A 17,262-nucleotide genomic window follows, 5' to 3' on the forward strand; every position below is an offset into this window, starting at 1 on the left:
TCAAAATTGTTAATATTTTTTATACAATTATACTTCACTAACAAGTATGAAAATATATATACTAATAATTCAATCAAATCATTAATAAAGTTTATCTTAATATGTACTATTTTATCATGAATTAAAAAATTTAAAGAACATCTTAGAAATGTTGACTTAATGAATATTGTATATATTTATTTAATTTAGTTTTAATACTTGAATTAGTATAAAAAATTATGATTTTAATTTATTATTACGTGTTAAACTACTAATAATAAATTAAAAGCATTTACTCATATTTTTCAAGTCATTTACACTAGAATATTTTCTTATTTCTTTCTTTACATTAAGAATTACATCTTCTAACATACATTATGATTATTTTCATTTTGAATATATATAAATCAGTGATAACATAGTAGTGGATAATTAATACCTTAGTAATTAATCATTGAAAATTTAAAAGTAATCAATATAACTTAGTAATAATCATAAATAACTTAGTAGTAAATTAGTAATAACTTAATAATAAATGAATGATAATTTAGTAGTTAATAGTTAATAACTTTTTAGTGAAGCAATAATAATACAATAATAAATGTAGAATACTTTAACAATAAATCAATTATAATATAATTCTAAATGCATAACAGTATAATATTAAATAAAAAATAACTTAATAAAAAATAAGTGATAAATTAGTAGTTAATTATTGATAACATAGTAATAAATCAATGATAACTTAATAGTAAATCATGTATAATTTAATATAAAACAATAATAACTTGATAGTGAATCATAGATAATTTAGTGATAAATTTATTGATAAATAATTAAAAATTAAATAGTAAATCAATGATAACATAATAATAAATATATAAAAATATAATAGTAAATCATTAATAATTTAGTAATAAATTGATACTTAGTAGTAAATCACTAATAACGTAATATTAAATTACTAATAACTTTATTGTAAATAAGTGATAATTTAGTAATTAATTAGTTAATCATTGATTTGTTTATTAAATCATCAGTAAATTAGTAATAAATCAATTATAAATTTATAATAAATTATTAATAACTTAATAGTAAATCACCAACAATGATTGATAAATCATTTAAACTTAACAGCAAATCTTTCATAAATTAATAGCAAATTATTCATAAATTAATAATACATCATTAATAGCTTAGTAGTAGATAGCTAATAACTTAATTGTCACCCATTGATAACTTTTATTATACTTAAAGTTGCCAGGGGTATTGAATTCTAGGTACTAGCAAAAATGAAGTCAAAACTTTTATTTTAGGAATTAGGATAAATTTACCATAAATTTATTCAATAAAAATTAGTGAAAAAATTATAAATTTAAATAAAATAATAATTTTATTGTATAAAAAAAATTATCTCGTATATTAGTAGTTGGCTTTTAAATTTATTTTTCATAGTTATAAATACATAACAACATAATAATAAATCAATAGTAGGTTAATAAAAAAAAAAGTGACAACTTATTAGTTAATAATTGATAACTTAATAAGAAATCAATGATAATTTAATAGTAAATTAGTGATAACTTAATAGTAAATCAGTTTTAATTTAATAGTAATTAATTGATAAATTTAGTATTGAATCATAATAACTTAATAATATATCAATGATAATTTTATAATTAATCATTGAAAACTTGAAAGTAAATCAATATAACTTAGTAGTAGTTAATCATAATAACTTAATAGTTAATAAATGATAACTTGATAGTAAATCATGGGTAATTTAATATAAATTAATGATAACGTATAATGAATTATGTCAATTTTATAATAAATCTATAATGATTTTGTAGTAAATAATTGAAAACTAAGTAGTAAATCAATAATAAATAGTAGTAAATCATTGATAATGATAACTTAGTAGTAAATTACTAATAATTTAATTGTAAATAGAAGATAATTAGTAGCAAATTAGTTAATTATTGATAATTTTGTAGTAAATAATCAATATATTAATAGTAAATTAGTTATAACTTTATAAAAAATAATCAGTAACTTAGTAGTAAATTATCAACAATTTAATAGTAAATTAATCATAACTTAGTAGTAAATAAATGCTAATTTAATAGTAAGTATATAATTGATAATTTAGTAGTATATCATTAATAGTTTAATAGTAAATCACTGATAACATAATAGTAAAATAATGATAACTTAATTATCAATCATTTATAAATTTTTTTATACTTAAAGTTATCAGGAATTAAATCTTGGTTACTAGTAAAAATAGAAGTAGAAATTTTATCTTGGGAGATGAGGATAAATCTATCATTAACCTATTCACTAAAAAAATTTAGTGAACAAAAATTATAAATTTGAATAAAACAATAATGTTATTGTATAAAAAGAAATTTATCTTATCCTAAAATTGAACTTGCACTTTCATGTAAGAATCCATTATTAAATAAATGATGACATAAATTTTATCAATAATTATCAAAAATATATCATAAGTTATTAAAAGATTACTAAAATTATATCAAAATGTTACTAAAATTTTATCAAAAATTACCAAAATTCTATTAATGGTTGTCAAAATTGTATTAAAGTTATCAAAATTGTATCGAAAGTTATCAAAATTTTATGAAAAGTCATTAAAATCAAAATTATATCAAAAGTTATCGAATTTTACTTATATTATATCAAAATCAAAATTAAATTATTAGTATTTATCATTATTATCATAGTATAAAAAAATTATTTATTATCATTAATATGATATTATAAAGAAAAAAAAACACTTTCATGGAATTAGAAAATCTGAATAGTTAATTTAAGAAGTCCAGAGATCTAGTCAGACCTAGATAACCCTCCTGCTTTAGGTTCAAATTCAAAATTACTACTACTAATACTACGGGATCACATTCGACGCATGATGGATTTTTCTGCAAGTTATGGCAAAAGAATCGGGTTGAAAAAGAGAGCAAGTCCAGTGCAGGGAGACTTAAATTGCTATATATATATATATATAAACGCTTATATATATATATATGGCAAAATATATATATATATATATTTGCAATAAAATTAAAAAATACTACTAGCAAGGAGTTTTAAAGTCAAGTTGTATAGATTCACACCCTGTGATGATAAAGTCAGAGCAGTCTGTCTAGCACTACTAATAATTGGTAAGAAGCTGGGTTGCCCATTTGGCATAGAAACAGGTGAACCAGTTTTATATTTTAAGGAGTTTTAAAGTCAAGTTGTATAGATTCACAGCCTGTGATGATAAAGCAGCAGTATCTATCTATCTATCTATATATATATATATATATATATATATATATATATATATATATACTGCATGGGTTAACCGCAATTTTATACTTTCTGCTTATCATAATACTACAACGTATAGAAAATTGATTGATCATATTTTCAGTTGGGATAAATAAACGCTTGCAGGCTTTTTTTTCCTGACTTTAGTCTCTTTTTTAAAGAATGGCAGGCAAGAAAGCATAAAATTACGAGTTCAACGGTTGAAGTAGCTTCAGACTTTAGACAGATCGAGGGCTTTTTAGATCAACTCCTCCCTTTTCTTCTTTTGTATTTATTTTCTGCACGCTAGAAAACTCTAATTTCATCTTGAGACGCGTTTCATACCTGGAAACACATTGCTTCCCATCCTGGATATAGTTGGATCCCAACGAAGAAGCCATGCTCCTATCCCTGTACCGAGCCCGTATCAGCCATCAACTAGAATTGGGATCCACCAACATCAGTAGTGATAATATATAATTTGACTAAGAAAAGTAGAATGCACTGTTTCTCGTTTGAAATTTGCCTGATATTCTGTCCCCGCATATCTGATCATGTGGTCCAAATTTCTGTGGAGGGGGGCATGATTTGATGAAGGGAATGAAATTGCAACCTGCTCCAGCTATTGTATAATTAATGTATAATTAGTAATTGCACACGATACTAGTACTAATAATGTGAGTAATTCTTTTGAAAACCAGTGGCATTTCATGCGAGTAAACCTACATATCTTCACTACATTAGCTAGCAACAAAATCATGCAGTCACTCAACACATTCCCTTGATCCTTGAACCACGAATAATGGCTGCTCCCTACCTCGGTCATGTCCTGCCACTCTCCCTCCTCCTCCTTCTCAGCCCATTATCTTACGTTTCTAGCGTTGGCATTAACTATGGTACTCTAGGGAACAATGTCCCTTCCCCAAAGAAAGTTGCCCAGCTCCTCCAATCCACAGTCATAGATAAAGTTTAAATCAATGACACCAACCCTGAAATCCTTGAAGCCTTTTCTAACACCGGTATAGACCTTATTGTTGCTGTTGAAAACTACCACGTAGCAAACATAAGCAGGGACGTGGCCGCAACCGATGAGCGATTCGCTACTCGTGTGGTGCCCTTTATACCAGCTACTTCCATTGTAGCTATTTGTGCAGGCAATGAGTTTATAACCACAGATGACCATCTAGACTCTGATGCACTGGTGCAAGCCATGCAGAACTTACATGCTGTATTATTAAAACGTGGTCTAGACCGTAAGATCAAGGTCACCACCCCACATAGTATGGCGGTTCTTGCTTCCTCATTTCCACCCTCAGCTTCAACCTTTGCTACCAAGCTTCTCCCCACCACGAGCTCTATAGTTGGGTTTTTGGCTGATAACGGTGCACCTTTCATGGTCAATGCTTATCCTTATTTTGCATATAGGGATAACCCCAGCACAGTTGATTTAGAGTATGCATTGCTATGGAACTAGACTAGGGTCCATGACCCTAAGGGTTACCTCTATCATAATATGCTGGATGCGCAGATTGATGCTATTAGGTCAGCTATCGATGCTGTTGGCTTTGGTAATCTGTCGATAGAGATTAGAGTGTCAGAATCAGCGTGGCCGTCGAAAGGAGATCCCGGAGAAAAGCAGCTACTCCGGATAATGCAAAGACTTATAATACCAGGTTGATTGAACGTGCGCAGTCTAATGAAGGGACGCCCATGAAGCCTAAGGATACCATAGAGATACTTGTGTTTGCTTTGTTTATTGAGAACAAGAAACAAGGGGGCGGTGGGGCAGTGAGAAGAATTTCGGCATTTTAAATTGGGATGGGTCTAAGGTGTACGATGTGCACTTGAGCTGCCAATTCTGCAGCAGTGGGGGCACATTTGAGAAGATGTCAACAAGTGGAGCAAGGGGTCCGTCAGTTTGGTGCGTCGCTAAGCCACATGCAGATGGGAAAGTGCTTCAAGCTGTGTTGGAATTTTGCTGCGGCCCTGGAGGAGTGGACTGCAGGGAAGTTTATGAAAGTGGAAATTGTTTTGATCCCGACAAGCTTCATGCTCATGCATCTTTTGCCATGAATGCTTACCATCAGATGAGCGGGAGGAATTATTGGAACTGTGATTTGAAGGGTACCGGGATTGTCAGCTTCAGTGATCCAAGTAAGAATTCAGAGAAAGAGAGCAACACTTTTTCAGATAATATTTCTTTTTTCCTATTGACTTAGCGTGATAATTTCAGGCCGTTTTAATTAGTTTCTCTAAATTAATTCTATCTTTCTTTCTTTCTTTTTTCTCTTCTTTAATCTGCTTCGCTTTCTTGATCAGATTATGGAACATGCCGGTATCCTCATCAGTGATTCACAGAGGAATGGATGACAAAGGCTAAATGTGGTTGCTTGCTGTTAGTATTATTGATTTGAAATTCAAGCAATGTGAGATTATAAGTTCAATATTATCTATGAAATGAAACGAGTTTTGGTTTGGTGACCTCCGAAAAAACAAAATTGGTCGAATGTCCTAAGGTCATTGAATATTTGGTCGATTTGTTTGCATTGCAAAAGGGTCTTTTAATGGAACAAGGCAGGCATTGGCACGTGGTTAAATATGCGTCCGCAATTAAAGGCTTTTCCCACTTGAAAAAGCTCTTCCTCTTTCTAGGGGGCGGGAATCTTAGCTAGGCTATTAAATCCTAGAAGCTCTAGATATGTAGAGTTCCTCACTTTAGATAACTTTCAGTTCAGCAAGAGAACCTACTTGACATCCAAAAGGCTCATAACTTGCTATCAAGCTTTCAATTACTTTAATTGGAGAAGATAACTGCTGCATTGTGAGGATTGATGTCAGACATGCAGTGTAACTCGAGTAAAGCCGTATACTTAATTAGCACTAGCCTGCCAAGGGTGCTCAATGCTCATATATAGTATTCTCTACTGCAGAAGGAATAAAGTAGTCAGCTTAATCAAATTTATCATATATATATATATATTTTATAATAGTGGGAATTTGACTTTCTGTGGCAAAAAATAGAGTTGAGAAGCTTATAAACCTGCAATGATAGCAAACAAGTTGCAAATTATTTCATATCCCAGGACACAACTGAAAGGATAGCATCTCCTGCAATCTGCCTCAGTCCATGCAGCCTATAATTTGGCAGTCATCTTGAGCTCCTTTTTGTTATCTGTTTGTGGCAAGAACCATCAACTTGAGCAGTACAGGATGTATCGACCGCCGCCTCTATATATGAGACAGAAGCCGAAAGTAATACTTTACTAGGATTTAGTCTGACCTTTTCTTTGGCCCAATTGGCTACACGGATAAGAGTGGAGTTGAGTTGTTGTCCTCGTTTATTGTAACCATCATTTAGGCCCAGTGCATTTCTATTTTCTTTTTGTTTAAGGCCCACTTCAACTAGATCCAAAACAGTCAGTCCATTTTCTTTCTTCTTCTTTTCTTAATGCTATTATATTATACTATATATGATTAACAATATATAAATCCATTTCAAATAAAAACTATTATTATTATTATTATTATTATTATTATTATAGTAACTAAATAGACATATTTATCAATCAACGAGCAAATAGACGTACGTATGCTTTTGCTGCTTGTGACACACGATAGACGTCACATTTATTAACTCGGCTAATCATATAATAATAATAATAATAATAATAATAATAATAAATACTACTTAATCATCAAAAGCAAGGCCTGTTGGAAGATTCCAATGACCAGTCAAGTCGAGTGCATGCTAGCTTCAAAGGGTATCCTCCATTGATTCATTCCTTCTTTTTTTTTCCCCCCTTAAATAGAAAATCCAGCAGCCTCCAAGAATCAAGATCATCCATCATCCAACATCCAACATCCAATATCACCATAGGATACACGATGATGGTCAATTATACTACTACAAATACAACGGTGATGACAGGCGGTTCCAGGGATGACATAATGGTTGGCATCGCTTCTCAATCGCCGCCTCATCACTCATCCTCTATTTCTTCTTCTTATTATTATTATTATTTGTTTATTTATTTAAAGCGACTGTTCTAGTCCTACTTCTATCTTAGCCGAAATACTAACTTCCTTTCAATAAATGCCTGCCACGTCCCCCCCGGGAATCCGAGGCTCCGTTAACGGACGTTAACAAACCTAACCTCTCATCTCTTAAAGCGTTAAAAAGGGCAGCACAGAGATCCAACGGCTGGGAAGCTCTGGCGCCAACTAACAAAACAAACACCATCTGGTCAACAAAGAGATCCCACCAATCATTGAAAGCCATGTGGCTAAACGGCATCCTCGACCCGCGACAGCTTAGTAGAACCACGGGTTTACCTGGAATCGCCGGTGGCCAACCACATAGCAACCAGCATACTTCCATTTTCTTGGTCCAATTCTCTCTTTTCAACACCTTTTGCGTCTCTCTGTTTGGGGGTTTTCTTTCTATTGGGTCACCTTACGAGAAAATACTAAAAAAAAAAAAGAAAAAAGGGGAACGAAAGAGAAAAGGCAAAGCACAAAGAATCATAATATTCACCCTTTGTGAGAGGTTCTCTGCTTTTCTTCAGAGCTTTCCTCCAATCGTTGGAGCTTTGTTGTTTCTTTCCTTTTATTGGGGTAATCGTCTGCCTTTTTTTTTTTACCTTGAATGAATATTCTGATGTTGTTGCTTTCATCGATTTGGTGGGAATATTTGGAGTTATGATCAGGGGTTCTTTTTGGAGAAATTTTGGCGACTGCTTCAAGTTATTATAAAATCCAATTTTTTGATGGTTTGCTGGATAGCTTGATCAAAGGTAATTGAGGGCTTAGTCATCATATAAAGTTTGGATTTTGATGACTATCTGGCTAAGGGTAGTTTGATCTAGGAGTTGACTCTGATTCCATATTTTAAAATTATTGCAGCTTTCCTCAACGAATTGGTTTTCTGAATTGTTGTCAAGTAAATCTGATGCGCAAAATATAAGATTCCTTGGAATTTCGTCAACTTATTTGATCGCTTGGGTGATTTTTATTAGTTATTTTTATCCGTGGACTTTGTTTTTGTCTGAAGAAAATTAAGTTGGGCTATTTTGTTGGGAACATTTCTGAGAAGTTGCTGTAGGATTTGGTTGTTTTGGAACCTTTTGAGTAGTTGCTCCAAAAATTTTAAAGAAAGGGTTTCTTTTTTTTTTTTAATAACTTGAAAGGGTTCTCCAAGGTCTTTTTTTTATGGTTGGGAAAGGATTTTTCACCTCCATTTGCAATCATAGAAGGTGGTTTTAGTAAGGATAATGTATCTGACATGGAAAATGAAAATTTGGATATCGTGAAACAAGTGAATCTTGGTAAACCTCCGCGCCACCTCTCAGTTATGCGCCATTGTGTGAGTTCAGCGAGGCTGATTGCTGAGGCTAATTTGGTATGTTTTGTCTTTCTTTATCACCCTTTCGATCATTATGGATTTGTAGAAGCCTGAGCTTTAAGAGCCTTTTATAAAATCTGAACATTTATCATATGGCTTATTAATTAGTTTAAAGTTACTTGGAAAATTCACAAATAATTGAACTCCATTTGGATCCTGATGATCTAGGTTTGTTTTGCTCATATGATCTAGGTTTGTTTTGCTCATAAAAACCTGCTGACACTTTTGGGAATAAATGATTTCATCCTGAAGATGCATATCTAAGGCCTTGTAGACCTGCATTTGTTCTGCTTAAACTTTTGCCACTTCCTCCAATTTGATCTAGATTTTAGTAGAAAATAAGGATTATCAATTGGAGAAATTTTAAAACTCTTTATATTTTGTTAAAAATCATCTACTTGAGCAAGATTTTACGTTGTTTTCATTTGATGTTCTCGTGCATAATAAGTGACAGAAGATAAATCATATTTAGGAGTTTCCTGTCACTAGTTTAATCTAAGTAGCTACAAGATTCCATATAATCTTTCATTTCCGTTTCTCACACACTTCTTTTTTCTTCTTTAGGAATTGGATGTTAGTATTGTAGTCCACAAGTCATCTTCTGTTGAAAAAACCGAGTTTTTGCCCGTGTTGCGATCAGGAAGCTGTGCTGAAATAGGACCCAAACAGTATATGGAGGATGAACACACTTGCATAGATGATCTTATTGGACATCTGGGGGCAACTGCAGAGTTTCCTTCTCCAGGAGCTTTCTACGGGGTATGCATGTTTGAATCTACCATATATGACCTCACCAGGGTGGTTAATAAGTCATCTTTTGGTGAACCATCTGATTCTCGTTTAAAATGGGAAACTTTGTCTAATTTGTGTGGTATTTCATTTATGCACTGCCTTCAGACTGTCTGACATGTTGTTGAATTACATGTGTCCTCATTGATATAGCTTTAGCTTCTGCCTATATCATTTAATATAGAAAGTTTGGCGGTGCTTCAAACATGATACAATTCAAGAAAATGGAGCCTGGAGATTTTGTCCAGTTCAAAAAAAAAAAAAAAAAGATGTAGGAATTAGGTGCATCATTGTCTTTGACATTGTAAACTGCAGCCTGATACTACAGTAGCAATCTCACACGTTTTTTGCACATTTACTCAATCCTTTGTTGATAGATGAATATTACTTTATAATATCTTTTTGCTTTGATCTGCTGCCTCTTTATAACTCGCACTTCATTGTTAAGTTTAAGGAATCAACTCACGATAGTTTTATTCTATGTACAATTACCATGGAAGGTAGTTTAGGAAACATTGTTGGCCATACTGGTGAATTCATTCTTGCTAAACGTGGACAGGTTTTTGACGGTCACGGAGGAACAGATGCAGCTATATTTATTAGGAAGAATATCCTTAAATTCATCATTGAAGACTCCCATTTTCCAATTTGTGTGGAAAAGGCAATCAAGAGTGCTTTTCTGAAAGCTGATTATGCATTTGCAGATGCTAGTTCTCTTGATACATCCTCCGGCACCACTGCATTAACTGCACTTATTTTTGGAAGGTAAGTGAACCACAGATCTGAACTAGCAATGTTCCTTTTTGACATTGTTTCCATAAATCCTCTTCTAGCTTGGCTGGCCATTATTTGGGTTTCAGATGCCTAACATCCTGTGCATTGAGTCATTGACATAAAAAAGGTACTGCATTGAAACAAGCCATCATTCATCAATTCGTTTTACAAATTTGGTTGTAAAGAAAATATAGAAGAAGCAGGGACAAAAGGCTAAGATTTGAAGAGTTTAACATTGCAAGAATTCTGCAGAAGAAGTTCAAGTATGTTGAAACTTGCATACATTGTTGAATTGAATGGGGATCCTTTTTATCTTAGAAACTTAATATGGGGTTCATTATTTGAGGTTAAGTGGAAAATAAGTTTATAATGAATTTTAATTGCTTAGCAAAAGCAAGTTAGAGGTACAGGAGAAATAAAATATTTATTTCTGACATCATTGGGAAATGCTAACCCACTGTTGTGTTTAACATTATGCATCAGTCAAACCTGAACTCGAGGTCTGCTAGTAGTCTTGAGTATTCTGCATTCTGAAAGTCAGGATTTGGCTGCCTCCAAGACTCTAACATCAACTTTCTCTTTATAGGACCTTGATAATTGCAAATGCTGGGGATTGTCGAGCTGTGCTGGGAAGGCGAGGTAGAGCAATTGAAATGTCCAGGGACCACAAACCTAATTGCACATCTGAAAGACTAAGAATTGAGAAACTTGGCGGAGTCATTTACGATGGCTACCTCAATGGTCAATTATCTGTGGCACGTGCACTTGGAGACTGGCATATGAAGGGGCTAAAAGGATCTGCCTGTCCTTTAAGTGCAGAGCCGGAGCTGCAGGAGACAGACCTGAGTGAGGAAGATGAATTCTTAATAATGGGATGTGATGGGTTGTGGGATGTTATGAGCAGTCAGTGTGCTGTGACTATGGCAAGGAAAGAGCTGATGCTTCATAATGATCCTGAAAGATGTTCAAGAGAGCTTGTCAGGGAGGCACTGAAGCGCAACACTTGTGATAATTTAACAGTAGTTGTGGTTTGTTTTTCTGCTGATCCTCCCCCTCGAATAGAAATACCACAATCCCGTGTTCGGAGGAGCATATCAGCAGAAGGGCTGAATTTACTGAAGGGTGTGCTGGACTGTAACTGATGAAACAGGGATAGTTGAAAGAGGTTGTGCGTAAACCACATTGGAGGGTGAAATAGTCGTGGCATTTTTCCCCCAAGTAGCTGCAGCTGTCCCCTTCACCATGGCTGACATTCATCCTCATTCAGGGACATCCTTATCATGTAGAATATGATTCTTTTTGAGTTTTTAAATCCTGTACATCTGAGATAACTCATGTTGTACAGATTGGCAGGACTCATTGTTCAAACCGTTTTTCTTTCTTCTTCATCTGCTTACTCTGTAAATAAACTGAATCTTGAGAGATATGTTCCAGCCCTCTTTCACTAAATCAAATAATTGCTATCGTTGACCATTGGTTACATTATTGGTTCTTGTTGTATGGGTACCCCGCCCATTGTTATGACGTTTTTCCATATCAACTAGCCACATGCAAATCTGATTTGTCAAAGACATAGCGTTCATGAAAACGCTGCTAGTGCATTGATGCAGGTGTCATAGAACGAGATTCAATTTTCAAGTTCGTGTAGTTCTAAGACTCTGGTATAGACTTATTTGGTGTCTCAGATCAATTTAATTGTCAAAGGTTCACATTTTTGTAAAATATTGTCTGTTTCGGTTCTTTTGGTTTCAGGGTTTACACTCTTATGAAATATTATTCGCTTCGATCAACTTAATTTTGTTCCACGAAAGAGACCTCACAAGAAAAAGATGACGTGAACCTTTATATCTCATAATCAATTTTAGTATACAGCCTATGTGAGAATTCTTATATTTCATAATCAATTTTAGTATACAATAGATATGAGATTCATGACTTTTTTTTAGGATAGTGATATCTTTTTCACTCTAAAGAAAGCCCACTGTCTTCAATGTCATATCTCTAATACTCTCAGAGCTGGCTTTGATACCACTTGTCACAAGTCAAAATTTAACGTTTAGGCCCACGCGATTCCAAGACCTAAGCATTGATTCATCAGACGTCACAGATCAACTTAACTATTATAGTTCACACACTTAAGATATTATCCGCTTTAATTTTTTTGACCTCATGATTTTGTTCCACAAAAACATCTCACAAAAAAAAAATGATGTGAACTCTTATATCCCATGAATAATTCTAATATACAATAAATATAAGATTTCCGACTCATCCCTAATTCTAATATACAAGCAATATAAGATTTCCGACTCATCTCTAACACTGACAGAGGCAGTAATTCGAGTTTAAAATGGGAATATGTCCTTGGTATGAGACCGCCGTATTGTTATAGTGCTATTATTGTTTTGAGCAACTTCCAAACTATAAGATAATAGCACTCTAGTTTGTCTTTTTCTACCGGATATCAAATCCAACAAGAACAATTTAAGCTTCCATGCCTGAAAGGGAAGGTGTGGAAGTGGAGCGGAAGGAAGGAAAGAGTAATATACAGAGAGAGAAGGTATATACATGCGCACTTTATTCCTCGTTTATATTAACAATGTGTGCAAATGTATGAATCAAAGATCAAGTTCATGAATTTTAGTGCCCAAAATCTGATTTCGGGACCAATCACCATTTGCAGTGAAAGATATGATTTCAGTTTCTATTACTGGTCATGATTGATCAAAGCCTTCACCAGCAATCTTTAGGATGCAACAACCACAATTAGATTATTTATGCTACCATTACAGAAAAAAGAATCCATACCAATAGTGAGGATGTCCCAGTTATCCACTTTAATCCACTCTCGTGGCGATGAATCTATCTGCAAAGTGGAAAGGGACATGAACATGCACCTGCATGTCTAGATAAGCTATGTCAAAACGAAACAATCAACCGTAAAACAGTTGCCGGAGAATATGGACAATTTACATATAAACACAAGAGTGAAACTATAAATTTGCGTATTTTGTCAATGCTGCCACAAGTTCAGTATCTGTTGCTACAATATAATAATTTTTTTATGGCACAGTTTCTAAAACATATTCTGATAAATATCCTAGCAAATTTCAATGAAAACAGAACAGCATGTGTATTTGTAAAGATGTGTTCTCCAAACGTAAGTGGAAAAATGTAAGGAAGAAATAGAGTCCAAGTAAGAGCTACCTTTTCAAGAGTGTAATCTTGCATCTTTTCGCAAAGCCCATGCAAAAGTTGAACAGCTCTAAGCTTGCTTGTCCTGATTAAACAAAAGATAAAATTTTTAGAAAAGTTATCACTTAGCCATTGATGAAGAGTAAGCATTAATTCCAGCGTCAGATGCCATACTTATGCAATTACGATCAACGATCAGGAAGGTCTAAGTGGCAACGAATTCGTGCCAACCATAAAAAAAAAAATCCCTTTTGAAACTCATTACTCACAAGGAATATAGCAAAAAACGATCATTTCAGATGTTAGTGGGTGTAAAAAGTACAAATCTCAAACGACAGAGCTGAGCCTTTCGGTAAATATCCAAACAACAAAAATGGGAATGCCATAAAATGTCAACTGCTGCTTCTGTTAAAATGTTCATTATCTCAAATTTTGCAGCATAAGTTTGTTGTTGTGGGATTTCTTAAATTAAAAATAATATGATTGAAATATAGCATTCAAAGCAATTGCTACAGTAAAAATCCTGTCAGGACTCAATTTTAATTTTATGATGATTATTGATTCACCAAAAAAATAAAACCAAGACAGACACTTGGGTTGGGTCCACGAATCTAACCACCATAGATAATTGACCGCTAGTCTCACACCCAGCTTTTCGCTTTGTCACTCACCCTCACCCACCTGCATTAAACGTGCTCTAATTAAAGTACCGAACCAAACCGAGATTAAGCGGTTTTTTATATTGGTTTTAAGATTAGAAATATATATATATATATATATATTTATATTATAAATGAAGAAACGGAAGGATGAGTGGCTGTTACCCTGAATAACCTCACAGCCGTTGCGCGATAAACGTTGACGTAACTGTAAGAAGAATAATTAATATAATAAAGGAGAGGCAGAGAATGGGAAAGCGAAGGGTCGCTTTTTCAATCAGTGCAGAGTCGCTTTACCAATTTTTTTGTTTTTTGAAATCGGGTCGCTTTACCAATTGTGCCCATACCAAACCATCATTTTTTTTTTTTTTTGTGGATTCAGTTTCTCTGGATTCAATGCTAATGCTGATCATCCATCCATCCATCCATCCATCCCTTGGTGTTTAATTATTTCGCTTTTCTTGATTGCACTTGTGATCTTTCATTCCTGCAATGTAAGTCCCTTCCCTTGTTTTCATTTTTAATACCGTTATTGTAGCTAATTAATCATTCTTTGTTAACTAAATTAGTACTAGTAAGTAATTTACATTTAAATGAAAAGGGCAACAAATTCTGCCCAACTCATTAGGATCCTATGAATCTTCTTATTAGAAGATGGAGTCCATTGATCTGTGAACCACAATTTATCCTTCCTTTTAGCTGAATTCTACCGTAATTTATTGCTTTCATATGTCTTTGCCTTCTTTTCTATTTCTGTTTAAAAGTTCCCGTGATTCAAATCAAGTCTCTCGTCTTTGCTCTAGTCATTTGGATATTCGTCTGCTTTGACTCTTTCTTCTCTGATTAACTTGTTTACTCTCAGTACTAGACAGGCAAGGGTTTCACTCTGTCTTGTTTCGGAATTGCTATTTCGTAGCTTCATGTTTATCCCCCCCCCCCCCCTTTGTTTTTTCTTCCATTCTTGGCTGCAATGTCATCATCTTTTTTTCTTGTAGATGACAAGAGTGTAATTAACCAAAATGCAGCTAGCAAGATAGAAATGGGTGTGCTCCTTTGCATGCCCTGAGGCGAAGACCATAATGTTCGCTGAGAGTGTGAGTGGGGAAGAGTCACTTCGTCAGGATTTTGAGGCTCTGACTGTGTCAAAACGGCTTGTGAGGAGTGTTAGCCAGAAGTTGAAGAAAAAAAACTATAGAGGTGAAGCGGAGGAAGAGGATAAGGTGAGAGGGGTTGCCTTGAAGTGTCTTACTCTATATGGCAGAGGTGGTGGTTGCAAAGTTGGTGCTGACACGAGTGAGGAATTTGGTGATCCAAGTAGCAGGAGAAGGTCAAGTGCCAATGAAGAAGGAAAGGTGTACAAACCAATTTGTGGTACTGAGGACAATAATTTTGATTGCTTTTCATATGGGATGAAGGAGAAGTTTTGGAAGAAAAACAATAGAAAAGAGTTAGAACTTGAGGAATCTGTACGAAACAGCAGGATGCATATCTTTCTTCCAGATGACATTCTAGAGATGTGCTTGGTGAGACTACCACTGACCAGTCTTATGAATGCCCGCCTAGTCTGCAAGAAATGGAGACACTTAACTACAACTCCTCGATTTTTGCGGATGAGACGAGAAGGTTCATATCAGAACCCATGGTTGTTTCTCTTTGGTGCAGTTAAAGATGGCTATTGCTCTGGGGAGATACATGCACTCGATGTATCTCAGGATCAATGGCATAGGATTGGTGCTGGTATCCTCAGAGGAAGGTTCATGTTCTCAGTTGCAAGTATACAGGATGATGTTTATATTGTTGGAGGTTGTTCAAGCCTAACCAACTTTGGGAGGATGGATAGGAGCTCATTCAAGACTCACAAAGGTGTATTGGTCTTTAGCCCTCTCACCAAATCTTGGCGTAAAGTTTCATCTATGAGGTATGCTAGATCAATGCCTATTTTAGGAATATCTGAGGTCAGTTCAGATTTCTTGATCATTCAAAGCCATCAGAATCGACATGATAGGCGGTTTCCCAGATCACGAGTTGGTGGGGTGTCAGATGTTTATGAGGATCCTCACAGGCTTTCACTCAGATGTCAGTACAGAAATGCTTTTGATGAAAATGAGCCTTCATTGTTACCCAATAGAAAATCATACAAGTTTATGAGACAAAGAAGTGAACAATCAAATATAAAAGGTTGTAAAAAATTTGTGTTGATTGCCGTAGGAGGTCTTGGATGTTGGGATGAGCCATTGGATTCTGGTGAAATCTATGATTCTCTATCAAATAAATGGACTGAAATCCAGAAGCTACCTATAGATTTTGGCGTCGTTTGTGCTGGGGTTGTTTGTAATGGACTGTTTTATGTTTGCTCTGAGAATGATAAGTTAGCGGGTTATGACATAGAAAGAGGCTTCTGGATTGGAATCCAAACCTCTACATTTCCTCCCTGTGTTCATGAGTACTACCCAAAACTCGTTTCTTGTAATGGTCGCTTGTTTATGCTTTCTGTCTCTTGGTGTGAGGGAGATGGGCAAATTGGTAGGAGAAACAAGGCCGTGAGAAAATTGTGGGAGCTAGATCTCATGTATCTTACATGGACTGAGGTCTCTGTGCACCCCGATGCTCCAATGGACTGGAACCCAGCTTTTGTTGCTGACAGGAACCTAGTATTTGGGGTTGAAATGTTCAAAATATTTGGTCAGGTGTTGGATTTCTTCACCGTGTGTGATGCGTCTGATATGGAGATGAATTGGAACCATATTTCTAGGAATCACATGGCTCATGAATTAGATGCTTCTTCTTGCATGACTAAGAGAATGGCGGTGCTACATTTATAACGACTTTGCAATGCACTATAATTTAATCAGAAAATTTTAGAACATTATTGATCATTGGGGGATTTTGCACGTGCATTTCAACCTATGAATTTCATATTTATTTCTTTGAATTTCCACAACATGTACAATGACGACTTCCTCCGGTTTGGTATCTAGTTTTTATTTAGTCAGCAAAGGTATGGTCACTTGTAGGCTTCATTGTAATTTCTTCACCATTGTTCATAAATTGATTTTGTCTTTTCGGTCTTGTTTTTGTGGCATCTGTGATAAATTTCTGGCTTAATCATTTCATTCATTTTGTTGGTTTTTTTTGTTTGCTTTGATC

The 17,262-nt window shown here is 34.4% G+C and overlaps 2 protein-coding genes and 1 pseudogene across 3 annotated transcripts; all 3 read left to right on the forward strand.

The window, feature by feature from the left end:
- The first annotated feature begins 3,745 nt into the window (after window positions 1-3,745).
- On the forward strand, window positions 3,746-5,648 carry LOC111300431 (glucan endo-1,3-beta-glucosidase 12-like; annotated as a pseudogene).
- Window positions 5,649-7,012: 1,364 nt separating this feature from the next.
- Window positions 7,013-11,743, forward strand: LOC111283960 (putative protein phosphatase 2C 27). 2 transcript variants are annotated; one of them, XM_022872931.2, is made up of 5 exons: window positions 7,013-8,090; window positions 8,200-8,695; window positions 9,263-9,457; window positions 10,047-10,252; window positions 10,848-11,743. In XM_022872931.2, the coding sequence occupies exons 2-5, from the start codon at window positions 8,579-8,581 to the stop codon at window positions 11,401-11,403; spliced, it is 1,074 nt and encodes a 357-aa protein (XP_022728666.1). In that variant the 5' UTR covers window positions 7,013-8,090; window positions 8,200-8,578; the 3' UTR covers window positions 11,404-11,743. The 2 variants fall into 2 exon arrangements, with proteins under 2 accessions (XP_022728666.1, XP_089614132.1); XM_089758006.1 differs by having other exon boundaries at window positions 7,582-8,695.
- A 2,626-nt stretch (window positions 11,744-14,369) lies between these two features.
- On the forward strand, window positions 14,370-17,190 carry LOC111286392 (F-box/kelch-repeat protein At5g42350-like). Its single transcript, XM_022876707.2, has 2 exons — window positions 14,370-14,609; window positions 15,111-17,190. Exon 2 carries the CDS (start codon window positions 15,195-15,197, stop codon window positions 16,935-16,937), a length of 1,743 nt encoding a protein of 580 aa, XP_022732442.2. The 5' UTR covers window positions 14,370-14,609; window positions 15,111-15,194; the 3' UTR covers window positions 16,938-17,190.
- The last annotated feature ends 72 nt before the right edge of the window (window positions 17,191-17,262 follow it).

Source organism: Durio zibethinus, chromosome 3 (genome assembly GCF_047325235.1).
Source record: "Durio zibethinus cultivar Kanyao isolate XHJ-2024 chromosome 3, ASM4732523v1, whole genome shotgun sequence".
NCBI classification, from domain to species: Eukaryota; Viridiplantae; Streptophyta; class Magnoliopsida; order Malvales; family Malvaceae; genus Durio; species Durio zibethinus.